The following is a 16,013-nucleotide window of genomic DNA, read 5'->3' on the forward strand; positions in this document are numbered from 1 at the left end:
AAATAAATAAATAAATAAATAAATAAATAAATAAAGTTAAATAAAATAATTCTTAAAAAAAAACCCACAAGGTGAAGGGAATCTTACCTTTACTTTAAAAAAAGAAAAAAAGTAAGAAATCCTCCCCCCCATCCCCCCCCGCCCCAGAGGGGATGGCCACACTTCAATTCTTTCTCTTCCATTCTCCTCTTGGGATTTTGGGCACACATGCCTGGTGTGAGTTTCAAGTCACTGGGTTCAGTACTTGAACTGTAGTTGGTCATGTGGGAGTCCAGCTTCCCAACCACTGCCCCACCTGCTGGCCCAAAGCTAGCTATTTCATTCTTAGAATTCTAAATACAAACAGACTTCAAAAAGTTTGTGGAAAATGGAATTAAAGTACAGGTTTATTCTAATGCAAAAATTTTAAAAATTCATATATAGTTTTTTTTTCATAATATCCATTTTCCATGGACTTTTAGAAGACCACCCCCCTCATTTTGCATAGATGCCCCACCACCCTTGTCATTAGTGTACAGAATGGCTTTTTAAGCCTACCCAGAGTGGTACAGGTGGAAGGGCACTGTTGCATGATGGCCAATGCTGCAGGGTAGGCCCAGGTTCAGTTCTTAGCCCAACCTAAAACAGGCTGGGTGTGGTAGTGCATGCCTGTGGTCCTAGCTGACTGGGAGGCTAAGGCAGAAAGGATTGTGATGTGGTGGAAAGACCCTGTCAAAAATACCTCTCTCTCTCCCACTGCTCTTTCTCTCTCCTTTAAAACAAACAAACAAATAAAAACAATGGAGTCCAGCCTCTGTAGCACAGTCAGTATCATACCAGATTGCAGAGCTGGAAGCCACATGCTGACCATGTTTTGAGTCCTCAGCCCAGCCAGCCTGCAAACATGCCCGGTGCATGTGTATGCTCAGAATCCTAGTGGGTTGGAGGACTGGATGAAGTGGATAGTATTGTAACTAAGCCCCGTGGAAAGCACTTCTTTCTCTCTCATGTGCGTGCACACACTCTATCATGGAAAAAAAGGGTCTTTTTATAAATAGGGAAATGGAGGTGTCCACTACAACAGAATTGTACTAAAGAGATAGTTGTGGAACTGGTTTGAAAGTCTTAGTCTAATGTGCTATCCTTTATTCATATGATGGAATATACTAAACTCAATTGTGTCATTAATATTGGGGGGAAATGCAGATCTTTCTTTCACTCCCCCTACTTTACTTTCTTCTCTCCCTCCTTCTTTCCTTCTTTTTTTTCTCCTACCTATTCATCCTTCCTCCCTCCCTCTTTCTCTCTACCATTCTCCTTCATCTTTCCCTTTCTCTTTTCTGTCTTCTTCCCTCCTTTCTATTCTCTCTCTCTCTCTCTCTCTCTCTCTCTCTTTCCTTTCCTCTTTATTTAGAAACTAATTTGTTTTGCAGATTGTTCTCACCATTTTTGAGCTGGTGAATCCAACGCTTCCTCAGTTCTTCATTTGGGGAGAAGACATAGAGAGGCCCTTCATCATATACAACCTGTGCAAAAGACACACAGACTTATGCAGTTATGATACAAGAAGGAGAAGGAGAAGAAAAGAAGAAGAAGAAAAATTTGAAAGACCTAATCTTAAGGTACAACTGCATATGTACTGTAAAAATCAAAGAAACAGTATTCAGTCAGCAATGGTTCTGGGTTTTGTGAACTCACTGAAGAATTAATAAACTATTCCTATCCAGAGATTTAGGACTTAGAAGCTCTTAGTTTTTAGAATACTCCTAGGTCCTCTCGTGTTTAAATTTGTATGGAAACTTAGTTCATAATATTTCCCTCAGCCCTTAGTGTGGACAAGGTTTTTGTTTATCCAATGAAGGATTTTTTTTAAAAAATGTTGCTATAGGGCACATGTACTGGAGAGAGACAGAGAAAAAGAGAGAGGGAAAGTGAGAAAACACCTCCCAGGGGAGATTGTCACACTTAAATCCCTTCTCCTCCTTTCTCTTCTCAGGACTTTGGGCACACATGCCCATGTACCTGGCATGTTTTTTCAAACCACCAAGTCCAGGACTTGAATCACACAGTTGACCACATGGAATCCAGCTGCCTTAACCACCACACCACTGGCTGGCCCCAAATCAAAGGATATTTTATTATCTTATTTTTAAACTATAAATTTGTATAGAAGGGAATAGAAATGAAGATCTATATAACTGAAATCTTGATTACTACATATGGGTTATTCACTTGGATAATATAGAGCAAAATTTTAATTCATGGCCAATTAGATCCCCCCCCCGCCCACTACCTAGTGACATCCACCACCAATATTAGCCAAATAAACCAAATTTAGAGCAAATGTACTTTAAAATGAGGAAAATATATATTAAGCACTGTTATCAAATCAGTCAATATTTTTTGAACACCTACCATGTACTAGACATCATGGTAGGTGTTGTGGAGGTGCATGAAATATATAAGTTGTGGTTCCAACACTCACAGAGTTAATAGACATCATATAATGGGTTCTATAGTTATATATAAATTAATTTTGAATTATCTTCTATTTAAGCATTATCCACTAACACAGCCAAACAATGTCATCTCGTTGAAGGACAACAGCAGTTAAAACTACATCTGAAACATCTTTGCTTCACAAGTTTTGTAACTTTGATATAGTCAGGGAGATGAACAAGATCCTTTTACATTTTTCTTTTTGCTTGTTAGTCTTACTGTGCTCATAAATCCATGACAGAAAGCCCCCTCCCCTGAGACTTTCCACTTCCTTTTCTGGCTTTCACTGTTGCAGAGGCCGCTATATTCACAACATGTGGCTTACAGAGTTCTCAGGACATAAGCAAGTCAAATTGAAGATCAATTCTATAGCTCTCGCTTTCCTTACGGCTTACATGGCATCAACCAAACAGATGCCCAAGGCTTTTCAGCTATTCCAGGCTAGCATAGAATTTAGGTTTATGTGTAAGTCTACTAAGCCTTCCCCATACCCAACTTCCTAATACTCCTCCTTCCCTCCCTTTTTCTGTCTTTCAACCCACATGACCACTGTTATACAGATAGGCAGAACCAGAAGGAAGTGAAATGCTCACTCAAGAAGCAGAGCATCTTTCTCAATGCAGTTATCACAGACAAGACACACCACAATAGAACTGGTGCTGCTCTTTATTCTCCTTGAGTTGTAAAGACTGAAAGAAATTATGTTAGATTAAGAAAATAGAAAAGTAAGCATTGTCAGCCCATGCCAGTTTAATTTCTGGTCTAGCTTCCCTCTCTCTAAACTTCTGTTCGCTTAAACGAAGTATACTTCCCTGTGCCCTGCATCCCATCCCTAATGATTGCATTACAGGGTCCTTTCAGGAGCTGATGAGAGAAGATAACTCACCTGGAAAGGGTAAGGAAATCGTTCAATGATTGAAATCTGCTCCATTTCACTGGATTCTTCACCCCTCCTCTGTAACAAAAGAAGAAAGCATGGTTATTGCTCTTTGCAGAATTTCCTTGGATACTAGGAGTCTTTTGCAGTTGCTGCAGAATCTTCTGCATAGTCGATGCCCATTCTTAATGATTGCTTGCTATAGCCCAGTAGGAACACATATTCATAGGACCCAGCATATATTCACTGCAGACTCAGGCATTTTAAATAATTGGAGAAAGGGACTTTTCTTAAAAATTGATGCTGGGACAAACACTTAACCACTAATACTGGGGGGAGGAGGGAAGTTAGGCAGCTATTTCACACCATAGACCAAAGTAAATTCTAGATGGATTTAAAAACTTAATATAAAAAAGGAAACTATGAATGACCAAGAGCAAATATAAATGACTGTTTATATAATCTTGTGGGAAGCAAGGCCTTTCTATATAATGCTAAAGATTAAGAAAAAGATGAAGTAATTGGTCACATAGACTTTAAAACCATTTATGGTGAGGCCAACGGGTGGCACAGAGGTTAAGATGGCTGGATCCCCCATGACTAACTGAGCAGTTCAAGTCCCAGATCCAGAGGCTTCAGAATTATGTCAGATATGTGTGCATGTGTGCCCAGAATCCTAACAGGAGAATAGAGGAGAAGGAGTTGTGGCATGGCCATGCCCTCTTGGAGGTGACTTCTCACTCCTCCCTTCTCTCTCTCTCTCTCTCTTTCTCTCTCTCTCTGTCTTTCTGGCAAGTACACACCCCATACACCAAATTATTATAACTAAATAAATAAATAAATCATTACTTTAAAAAAATGTATGGCTTGGGACCAGTAGGTGGTGTGGTGGTTAAGGCACTGGACACTCCTACATGGCTGCCTACAGTTCAAGTCTTGGACCTGGTGACTTGCTTTGTGAAATTGATTCAAAATCCTGGACCTGGTGGCTTTGCTTTGTAAAATTGCCATTAAACAAAGATTGAGAAGCTATAATAAAGGCTATTGTATTTTTAAAAATGTATGGCTAAAACATACCTTAAACAGAATTCAAGGATAAATGATAAATTGAAAAGTATTTTCAACACATATTACATTTAAGGGATTAATAGCCTAAGCTTTTTGTGTTTTGTTTTGTTTAATTGCCAGAGAGCATGTATGCTTGCCAGAGAGAGACAAACACACACACAGAGAGAAGGAGAAAGCACACCTCCCCAGTGGACCATGGATACGCTGCAATCCCTTAATTTTTCCATTCTGTTGGAATTTGGGTCATGAATGCATATGCAACCACCATTTTTTCAAGACACCAAGGCTGGAATTTCTTTTTTGGGGGAGAGATTTTTGCTATAGGCACGTGCGCTCGCCAGAAAGACAGAGAGAGAAATAGAAAGCAAGAAATCACCTCCTAGGGTGGATGGCCACACCGCAATCCCTTGTTCTCCATTCTTCTCTCGGGATCTTGGGCAAGCATGCACACACACCCGGCGTGAGTTTAAGCCACTGGTCCAGGACTCGAACCGTGGCCGACTACATGGGAGTTCAATGACATAGCCATTACGCTAACTGCTGGTACCCCAAGACTGAAATTTCAGCTGCAGTTGGCCTTATGGAATCTACCTCCCTTAACAACCAGGCTACCTGGCTAGCCCAGGATTTATATTCTTATATAAGGATCTCTTTAAAAGTACTAAAGATAAATACCTTAAAAAAAAAACAGCTCAAAAACTAATAGGCAATTCACAAATGAAAAAATAATTAGTGAGGGGCCAGCTAGTGGCATGGTAGTTAAGGCACTGGACTCCCACATGGATGTCCCCAGTTCAAGTCCCAGACCTAGTGGCTTGAAATTCATGTTGGGCACATGTGCATGTGTGCCCCAAATCCCAGGAGAAGAATGGAGGAGAAGGGCTTATGGCCTGGTCATCCTCCCTGGGGGGGGAGGGGGGGCGTGATTTCTCACTTTCCCTCTCACTGTCTCTCTGTCTCTCTCTGGCAAGCACACATGACTTATGGCTAAAAAACAAAAATAATAATAATAATAAATGAGCAGTAGACATACGATTATCCAAATTTATAAGTAAAAAATAATTCTAAAATAAGTCAACAGTGTAATACTATTTTTTAGGGATGTCGAACTAATAAATTTAATATATCAGATGTTGGAAAGACTGTAGAGAAGTAGACATGGTCATACATAGCTTGTAGAAGTGTATACAATTCAGGACCAGCAGTGGGCGTAATGGCTATGTTGCTGGACTCCCATGTAGTTGCCCACGGTTCCAGGTCCAGACCCGGTGGCTTACCCGGTGGCTTAAACTCATGCCAGGTGTGTGTGCGTGTGTGCCCAAGATCCTGAGAGGAGAATGGAGGAGAAGGGATTGTGGCATCTCCATCCCACCGGGGGATGACTTCTCGCTTTCTGTCTCTCTGTCTCTCTGTATTTCTGGCAAGCACACGCACCCTACAGCAAAACCTCTCAAAAAAAAGTGTATGCAATTCAAATTTCACTTCTAGAAAATAGAATAAAAAGATAAATATAACCAAAGCATACAAATTGTATAAAGAGAAGAACAAAATTTTACTTCTAGGAAATTATTGTAAAGAAAAGTACACAAAGATGTATACAAGGATGTTCCTCTCAACATGATTTATACTATCAAGTAATTGGAAACAAACTAAATGTGTAATAATAGGAGATTAACTGAACAAATTACAGTATAATCATGATAGGGGATACCATGAAGCATTAAAATCATGTTATGAAAAATTACTTATTGTCATAGGAAAATGTTTCCAATAAACTGTTAAATTACAAAAGAAGGTTACAAAGATGTATGTATAGTATGATTTTATGTTTTAAATATATAAGGTATGTATTAGTGTACATGTTGTTTGTGGAGAAAAACATGTATAATTCTATATACACGAATATGTTATGCTGTAGTTGTTTTATCTGGATAATAGGATTGTGCATTATTTTATCTTCCTTCTTGTATTTTCTTGTATTTTCCATAAGAAATATGCATCTACTATTGTAATCAAGAAAAAAAGTAAATGATATTAAAAACAACTCAAAAATCAAAAGTAAATGTTTGAACTGATATTCTAATTATTCTGATTTGATCATTACACATTGTATACACATATCAAAATATGACACCATACCCCATATATGTGTAATTATTATTTGTCAGTTAAATATTTTTTATTTAATTTTATTCATCATTTTTAAATTTGACCAGAGAGAGACAGAGAGAAAGGGAAAGCGAGAAAGCAAGCTGCCAGGTCCAGAACTTGAACCGCCGTCAGCCATGTGGGAGTCTAGTACCTTAACCACCACGCCACCTGTAGCCCCGAATTAAATCATTTTTAAACGTCAGTAGGTATTATGCCTTGGAGAGGCTCTGGGATGTGAGAAATTAAAGAGTCTCATGTGAATCTCATGTGACTCCCTGAGCCCTAGGATTCTGGCATTCAGACTTACTCAAGCCTCTGGATTTGATCCTGATAACTAAGGGAGTAAAATCAACCATCTATGACCAGTGTGAAAACTTGATGTGGTATCATTTTAAAATTGTTGTTACAAGCTTTGCAGGGTAAGTGTTCTGCATATGGAGGAAATTTGCTGAGACTCAGTTTAACTGATACATGGTAAGGTGAAGAATTTTATGAGGGAGCAAGACTGTGTTCCACACTGCACGCTGTAAAATCTCTATTTACAGAGAATTCAAAGAATCCAAGTTTCTTAAAATCCACCACTTCCCCTATCTGACATTTTTTTCTTACCGGAATCTGTCTTTCAGGGGGAGGATTCTTTTCAGGAACTACTGTTTCAACGCAGGTGATCTTCTCAACGTCTATTGAGCCCTTCTTACTGCCTCGTCTCTGAGAAAGAGAATGAGGAAGAAAATGAAAAAGATTAAGAGCGATTAAGCAACCAGATGATTAGATTTTGTTATCTAATCATTCAATGTAGTGAGCTGGCACCCACACTCTATATAAGGAAAATATTTTGAAAACAAAATGAACAAAAAACTTTCAAATGTATAAACCAAATCTTCCTTGACTGCCAAATGGAGGGCAAATACTATGAAAGAGTGAAAGACTGTATATGCCTTTTTCATAAAAAATAAGGAACTAATTTTCATTCTCAGCCATCATTTAATGAGTGCTCACCAAGATTTCCCTTATGGCCAGTTCTAGGCTAGAAATATTTAGGTCATTTTGTTTGTTTGTGTGGGATTTTTTTGTTGTTATTTTTTTGGTTTTGGTATAGGGGGAGTGTGCTGGCAAAGAGAGACAGAGAGACACAGAGAGAGGAAAAGTGAGAAATCATCTCCCAAGGGGTATGGGTATGCCGCAATCCCTTCTCCTCCATTCTCCTCTCTGGATTTTAGGTACACACGAACATGGGCCCAGTGTACTTTGCAAGTGACCTGGTCTAGGGCTTAAACCACGGAGCTGGCCAAGGAGAATCTAGCTGCCTTAACCTCCACACCACCTGCTGGCCTCTAGGCTAGGAAATATTTTGCTGAGCTTAAGTTCTTAGGTCCACCTCTCTGCTCCTACCAAAGAGGATCTATCTCTTCTCCAAAGATCTAAGGCCAAATCTTTGAAACCGTAAGACTCACATTTCATAGCTAAGAAACTTACCCCACGTTCAAAGTCATACTCATAGTAGGAAAGTTTGTGCACAGTCAAGAGAAAGAGGCGCTTCTTAAAGTTTAAAGGTGATGTTTTCTTTTTCTGCTGGGATCGCTTCAAAAAGATGCTCTCCAGTATCACTGCAGCCATAGTTCTTCTTTCTGGAGCTCACGTGTGTGCTGTTGATAATGAAAATTCTTGAGGGCCCAGTGTATTAATTAATCCTCATCCCTCTTGGCTCCCCACAGCCTAGCTACATAGTTTCAAATGGAACAAAAATGTGCAAAGCTAGCAGAGAACCTCCTTCCTATCTTAACACCCTCCTTTCACCACTCCCAGCTTCATCAGTTTTCAGACATAATGGATGCACACTGAGGTGTGGGGGAGGGTAATTCTAGATTGTGAGTGCACTTAATCTGGGTTCTTGTACAAGGTGATAGAATGTTCTAGATGAAATGGCATGTACCTGTGTGCTTGGTAATGTCTAGAAGCAGCTTTACACTATTCACCCTTTTATAATACATGTAGAATCTGTGAACAGCAAAAGTCTCTGTACAGCTGTTGACCCTGATATCCCCAGAAGGGATAATGCAGGTGCCAGAACTCCACTGAGGCAGATATTGGACTTTCAGTTCCCAGTTTCCTAGACAGTGAAGGTAATTTTTTGAGCATTGTCCCACGGGGGGCTATAACCAAGGAGTCTAATGAGGATACGGAGGCTGCACCTGCAGTTATGGATGCACACTAACTGCCGTCCAACCGACTCAGCCCATCACCCACTGACTGAGCTACAAAAGACAGAAACTTTGTTTCTAATATTGAAAACACAACTTTGTGGGGGCAATTTTTTTCTTTATTGGGGAGCCTCCCCCCTTTTTTTGCTTAGATTCTTTTAGACAATATCATGCAAAAATGACACAGTTAACTTACTGGTACGAATACAAACTCTGTTCATTTATGGAGAGTAACTTGCTTAGCCTTCTCAAACTTAGAATATTCCAGAAGGATTCAGTAGGTAACTAAAATACAGAAAGATTAAAAAAAATCCAAAAGTCACCATTGGCTTTCTTATTTACACAAAACACAGTTCAGACCAATTTTTCACCTAAAATGTATGAATGATCTTATATGATTACTAATTCCAAGCTTTTATTAGAAAGATAGGATGAAAACAAATACTATAAGAAAAATAGGTGTTGGAAGGTGGCGCAGTGGTAAAATGCAACACTTTCTGCAAGGCTGACCCACGTGAGAAGGTTTTAGAGTCACACTTGGACACCTCCCTGAGTACACTGAGTGCATGCCTGCCCAAGATCTAGGGCTGGCTGGAGCTAGGGGAGGATAGCTGTGTGAAGACCCTGTTGGGAGTGCTGCTTTTATTTCTCTCTGAAGAAATGAATAAGTAAGGGGTTTTTGTTTGTTTGTTTGTTTGTTTTTAATGGACACTGGGCCGCTCCCATGGCCTGGTGATTAAGGGAGCTGAATCTCACACTGAGTGATTCAAAACCTGAATATGGGGGACCAGCAGTTAGCATAATGACTATGTCGCTGGACTCCCATGTAGCCGACCGCGGTTCACGTCCCTTACCTGATGGCTTAAACTCACGCCAGGCGCGTGTGTGTGCATGCCCAAGATCCCGAGAGGAGAATGGAAGAGAGGGGATTGTGGTGTAGCCATCCCCCCTGGGGGGTGATTTCTCGCTTTCTGTCTCTGTGTCTCTCTCTGTCTGTCTGGCGAGCACACACGCCCTATAGCAAAAAAATTTGGCAGCATGAGAAACATTCCAGGCACATGTGTGCGTGCGCCCAGAATCCCAGTAGGATGAAGCAATGGAGAAGGGTTTGCCATGGCATGACCATGCCTCATGGAAATGTCTTTCCTCTCTTCTACTCTCTCTGTCTCTCTATATCTCTCTCTCTGGTGAGTGCATGTGCCCTCTGGCAATTCTTTTTTTTTTAATGGAGCACTAAGTAATGAAAACAATCAGCATCCCTCCCCACAAGTTTGGTTAGAGGTGGCATTTTTTCCTATAGGGGATGGGATCTTTTTTTAAGTTTTGCTGTAAAGTGCAACACTTGCCAGAGAAAGACAGAGCCTGAGAGAGAGGGAAAGTGTTAAGACATCCCCCATGGAGGATGGCCACGCTGCAATTCTCCTCTTGGGACTTTGGGCATGCACACACAAGAGAGCCTGGTGTGATTTTTCAAGCCACTGAATCTAGGACTAGAATTTTGTAGTTGGTCTTGTGGAATACAGCGCCTTAATCTCTGTGTCACCTGCTAGCCCTGGGATTTGGTTTTGTAAACTAAACCTTTGATGGCACAGTGGAAGCAAAATAAATATTTTTTTCTACTTGTCAAGTGCAGATTATCGCTCACAGTAGAAGAGCAAGAGAGTGGTTTTTTATTGAAGCCTGAGGCTATCTGCACCATTATTTTGCTCTTTCCTGTGGTGTAGAAGATTCTATTGTCATACTGGGAAGACAAAAATAGATGAAAGGAATAACAAGAATGTTTAGGGCACAGTGGAAGCAAAATAAATATTTTTTTCTACTTGTCAAGTGCAGATTATCGCTCACAGTAGAAGAGCAAGAGAGTGGTTTTTTATTGAAGCCTGAGGCTATCTGCACCATTATTTTGCTCTTTCCTGTGGTGTAGAAGATTCTATTGTCATACTGGGAAGACAAAAATAGATGAAAGGAATAACAAGAATGTTTAGAATAATCACTTTGCCACATGTGGTTACCACTGCCTTTTGGGTGGTAGATTAGATTAATATTTTCTAAATGATGTTTTGAGAAAAACAAGGCCAAGATACAAACCTTTCTCTCTTTTTTTTTTTTCCTTTTTTTGGAGAGGTTTTTGCTATAGGGCGCGTGCACTCGCCAGACAGAGAGAGACAGAGAGACAGAAAGTGAGAAATCATCCCCCAGGGGAGATGGCCACGCTGCAATCCCTTCTCCTCCATTCTCCTCTCGGGATCTTGGGCACACACACACACGCGCCCGGTGTTAGTTTAAGCCACTGGGTCCGGGACTCGAACCGTGGTCGACAACATGGGAGTCCAGCAACACAGCCATTACGCTAACTGCTGGTCCCCCAAACCTTTCTTTATACCCTGCCACACATCACTCTTCTCTGACTCCCTGCTTTACATAGTCTCTCACAGCAGTGGCAAACAGATTAAAGTTTGCAACCAGTGTTTGGACAATCAGTCCTTTCTAACATTCAGTTTCAGTTCAAACCCCAAAGAGGTTTATTAACTTTACAATTATTCATTTGCTCAGAAGTAGTGGTACCACCATGTAAGAATATTCTATTCTCAGGAGCTGCTAACTCTTTGAGATCCCTGTAAAAATGTCACATTTGCTCCCATGAGGAATTACAATTAAGTAACTCTTCACAATAGAAAACTCCAGTTACAGAAGACAAAGTAAAACCCTGAAGAACTTGAGTAGTATGGGGATTAGAAGCATCCCCCCAACAAACCATGTCCTGTCGCGCTTTTCTTTGCTAAATAAAGCACACCCAGCTTGTTACCTGCAATTTTGTTTTGGGCTCTTGATGGAGGCATTCCCTGCTCAGACCCAGCATCTGCTTCAGTCTTGGCCTTTGCTCTTATTTTCCATAAGACAGGTCCTTCTGCAAGTTGCCTCTGCTCTTTTTAATTTTTAAAATGAGTCCAGTTTGTACAAGAGGACACCTTCCTGTCTTTCAAGTGTCTGTGTTGGGGTAGGGTTTAGTGCTGGTCTAAGTATGAGGAAGTAAGTAAGCCAGTCACTAGCCATCGCCCCTCTAAGCAAGGGATGAAATGGCCTCCACACCTAAATCATTGAGCTGGAGGATTACCAGGATTTCCATGAGTTGGGATCTCCTTCTTTGACTGCTTTTCTCCTATTCCTCGTGATCCACTCCAGACTCACACAGCCTGAAAATGTAGTTCTTTCTGAAGGCACATTGGTCCCTTAACCAATAATGTGAAAGGAGAGGTATCCATCTTTATCTTCCAGAAGGCAGGTGTATAATGGACAACTCTGCATGAGAGGGTAGTTAAAGGGTAGAGCTTCTGAGATATGTATTGTTGAAGGCCCTATTTTTTTTCTAAGAATTTCAGCAGCCTACAGAGTCAATTCAACCACAAAATATGCACAGTGAGGGCTGACCCTGTGCCTCACTCAGGAGGTGGGGGTGGGGGGTAGGGATGGAAGCGGAAGTGATATGAATGTCTCTCTCTCTCTCACACACACACACACACACAGTTGTTCAAGCAGAGAAAGAAAGAAGGGGGGAGGAGAAATCATAAAAAAAGAACTCTTCATTTAAAATATAGAGTTCTGTGTTATAATGTTCTCCTTAATCTATTAATACAAATGCAAGGATTTTCACATGAAAAAATGTGAAAATTTTTGCAGCCTCCCAGCTCCCTATGGAGCAGCAGAATTCAGAAAGAGGAAGCATATTAGTAAGAATTTGGCCATCATACAAGCTGTACTATGCCAGGGAATTAATATGAATAGTACTTGCACAATCAGTAAACTAAACCATTTTTGGATCCTACCTTTGCTCATGATAACAAAACACTGGTAAGTACAAAATCAGATCAAAATTCAGAAAACAGCGCAGCCTTCTATGGTTGGGAAGAATCCACAAGATGCAAGTTAGACATAACCAACAAATTGTACTTCAGATAACTCCATAGTTATAGCCAGAATATCCAAGAAGCAGTGTTTTCTCTGTATTTCTCCTTTAAAGTTCTATTTAATTGGCTGGTAAGGTTCTGGTCATTCCTTTTCTCTCTATAGGGAAATGAAAGGGAACTGTTGTCTCTTTCACTGACTTCTACATGCCAGGCATTTTACATGCATTTTATTTATTGCTCACCGCAGTGAGGAAACTGACTTAGAAGTTATGTGACTTCATTCAACCTCGTCCATCTCTAGCCCTTGTTATTTCTGTGTCACCTCATTGTCTCATGGAGGGGATATTTATTTATTTAACCTTTAACAAGGGAATGATGTCTTCTACCTCAGAACCTGTCACTCCCCGTGGTTATCATCAAAAACCAGTTGACAAAGACTTCTCTGCATCTTCTAGGAATGTTCAGCAAGAGAGGAAAGGGTAGTGAATACGGGAGATAAGAGAGACTTCCGGATCCTGGGGCACTTTTCCTTTTCCTGCAATATTCTTCCAGGCTGGTAAGGATGATCTGTCCCTGTTATATGACAACTGTACTTTTTCCCACCTAAGGACTCTTCTCAGTCTTGCCAGATTTTCTTGAATTTTTCTTCTTTAGATCCTTTATGAGGAGATTCTGTCTAACTGAGGGATTCTAGAATCACTTTGCCGATTCCTTTTCAGGATGTTTCATTGCTGATTGGGTGAAAGTACAGTGTTCAGGTGGGATACCCACTCCTCTCTGTCCCTAGGGTTATCACCTACTGTGAACATAAAACTTTGAGTATACTTTCTTTTTTTTTTTTTTAAAGAATTATTTATTTAATTTTATTTATTCATTCATTTTATTTATTTGTTTATTTTAATTTGATCAGAAAGACACAGAGAGAGAGAGTGAAAGAGGGAAAGTGAGAAAGCAAGCCACCAGGTCTGAGACTCGAACCGTGGTTGGCCATGTGGGAATCCAGCGCCCTTATGCACCACGCCACTTGCCGGCCCCGAGTACACTTTCTTTTGTATTAGGAAATATTTCAAATAAACAGAAAATACACAAAATATTAACACACTAATAATAAACATAAATATACTAGCAATTAACATTATATTCCTGGACTCATCACTTAGCTCTATAGAATCCTAACATTGTACCATAAGTGTTTCCCTTTTTTAAATAAAATAAATGAAATATTATCAACAGAATCAAAATCTCCTTTGTGGTCCACAATTTTTAAAAATTTTTGCCCTAGGTGTACACTCATCAGAGAAAGGTAGAGACAGACAGAGAGACAGAGAAAGTGAGAAATAGCCCCCCGGAGGGGATGGCCACAATGCCATTCCTTCTCTTCCAGTCTCTACTCTGGGTTTTTGGTATACACACCCACACACAAGCACCAGGCATGATTTTCAAGCTACTGAGTCCAGGACTCAAACAGCACAGCTGGCCATGTGGAATCCAATGCCTTAACCTCCATGCCACCTGCTAGCCCCATGTATGTCACAATCTAATCCTCTCCCTCCTTAGAGATTACCCATATCTTGAATCTAGCGTTTATCATTCCTAGGCATGTTTTTTACATTATTACTACATATGCACGTATCCATAAAAGATATATAGTATATGAAAGGCTGGGAAGGATAGAGGGAAAGTGAGTACAGAGATGTTGGTTAATGGAAACGGAATTACAAATAGATATGCAGAAAAATTTCTAATGTTATAAAGAAAAGTTAATATAATTAACAACAATTTAATGTATATCTCAGAATACCTAAAAAGGAACGCTCTCAACACAAAGTAATGACAAATGATTGAGATGATTTAATCACATGTTGCGTTCTTGTACTTAAAATTCACATTGTACCCTACAAATATGTACAATTATTATATGTCGATTTTGAAAAGGTAGATAGTATACGTTTCTATGTTTTAGGTGTTTGATAAGAGGATATGAGATGTGGAGAGGATCTTGCAAAATTTTATGGAAAATATGTACTATGAAAAACTATGCATGGATCTCAATTTTTTTTTGCACTAAAATAAACTTGCACTGGGACCAGCTGGTGCACGAAAGCTAAGGCACTGGATTCCAAATGGCTGATCGCTTTTGTTCCAGTCCCAGATCTAGTGGCTTAGCAGTTGGCATAATGGCTATGTCACCGGACTCCCATGTAGTTGACCGTGGTTCGAATCCTGGACCCCGTGACTTAAACTCATGCCGGGCGCATGTGCATGTACATCCAAAATCCCTAGAGGAAAAGGGAGGAGATGGGATTGCAGCGTGGCCATTCCCTTGGGAGGTGATTTCTCACTTTCTGTCTCTGTCTCTGTCTTTCAGGCGAGTGCATGCGCCCTATAGCAAAAACCTCTCCAAAACAGAGAGAGAGAGAGAGAGAGAGACCAGATCTGGTGATTTGAAAATCATGTCATGCATGTGGGCATGTGTGTCCATCTCAAGAGGAAAGTGGAGGAGAAGGAATTGTAGCATGCCCATCTACCCTGGAGCAGTGATTTCTCACTTTTCCTATCTCTCTCTGCCTCTCTCTGTAGAGCACAGGTACCATATAGCAACACAAAATCTTGTGTTTTAATTCCATTTTCCAAAAACTTTTGGAAATCATCTCATAAGTGATGCATATTCTTTAACAACTTTCTTTTCTTTTTTTATGCAATGTAATATATAATGATTTATTTATCTTGGTAGCTCTAATTCATACATTTTAAGACCCTGTCTAATTCATTTTTTTAGACAGGATCTCACTATGTTGTGATTCTCCTGCCTCAGCCTCTGGAATAGCTTGGGACCATAGATTGTGCTAGGCTCTTCTGGACAGTGTCTCACTACTTTACCTACATTGGCTGAAAACTCGTGATCCTCCTGCCTCAATCTCCAGAGTAGCTGGGATTAGAAACACATGCCACCAGGACAGGCTTTTATGGTGGGCTAGGAACTGAACGTAGGCCTCACATGTGGCCTTAGCTTGCTAACTAGCAGTGTCAACCAGTGCACACTACAGCAGTTGGGCCTTAATTCATTTTCTTATGCATAAAATATTTATATGATGAATATATTCTGATTTATCTATTCTCCTGGTGATCAACATTTAAGTTTTTTTTTTTTTTTGGTTTGTTTGTTTGTTTTGCCTTGTCTACAAATAACTTTTCATTTTTGGGTCAATTAAACATTTGTTTGTTTTTTTTCCCCCTGTTCCTCTCTCCTCCTATTTTCCCAACCCTATTGCTCTCCCACTATTTATAGTATCTGCAGTTGCCCTCCCTGCACTGTTTCAGTTTATGCTATAG

At 40.2% G+C, this 16,013-nt stretch overlaps 1 protein-coding gene and 1 pseudogene across 3 annotated transcripts in view; one reads left to right on the plus strand and one right to left on the minus strand.

The window, feature by feature from the left end:
* Positions 1-16,013, minus strand: part of BTK (Bruton tyrosine kinase) — a 44,968-nt gene that overhangs the window by 23,194 nt on the left and 5,761 nt on the right. For 2 of the 3 annotated variants that reach the window (XM_006170151.3, XM_027768950.1), the window contains exons 2-6: positions 8,972-9,060; positions 8,051-8,220; positions 7,184-7,282; positions 3,365-3,433; positions 1,424-1,505 (exon numbers count right to left, since the gene is read on the minus strand). In XM_006170151.3, the coding sequence (XP_006170213.1) occupies positions 1,424-1,505; positions 3,365-3,433; positions 7,184-7,282; positions 8,051-8,191 (391 nt within the window). In that variant the 5' untranslated portion in view covers positions 8,192-8,220; positions 8,972-9,060. Of the gene's footprint in view, positions 1-1,423; positions 1,506-3,364; positions 3,434-7,183; positions 7,283-8,050; positions 8,221-8,971; positions 9,061-12,599; positions 12,750-16,013 lie in introns of those variants that run through there. The other variant, XM_027768951.1, reaches the window with a different exon arrangement.
* The window catches only part of LOC102474266 (vacuole membrane protein 1-like), an 11,087-nt pseudogene continuing 8,129 nt past the window's right edge, over positions 13,056-16,013 (plus strand).

This window comes from Tupaia chinensis, unplaced genomic scaffold (genome assembly GCF_000334495.1).
Source record: "Tupaia chinensis unplaced genomic scaffold, TupChi_1.0 Scaffold148073_1, whole genome shotgun sequence".
NCBI lineage: Eukaryota > Metazoa > Chordata > Mammalia > Scandentia > Tupaiidae > Tupaia > Tupaia belangeri.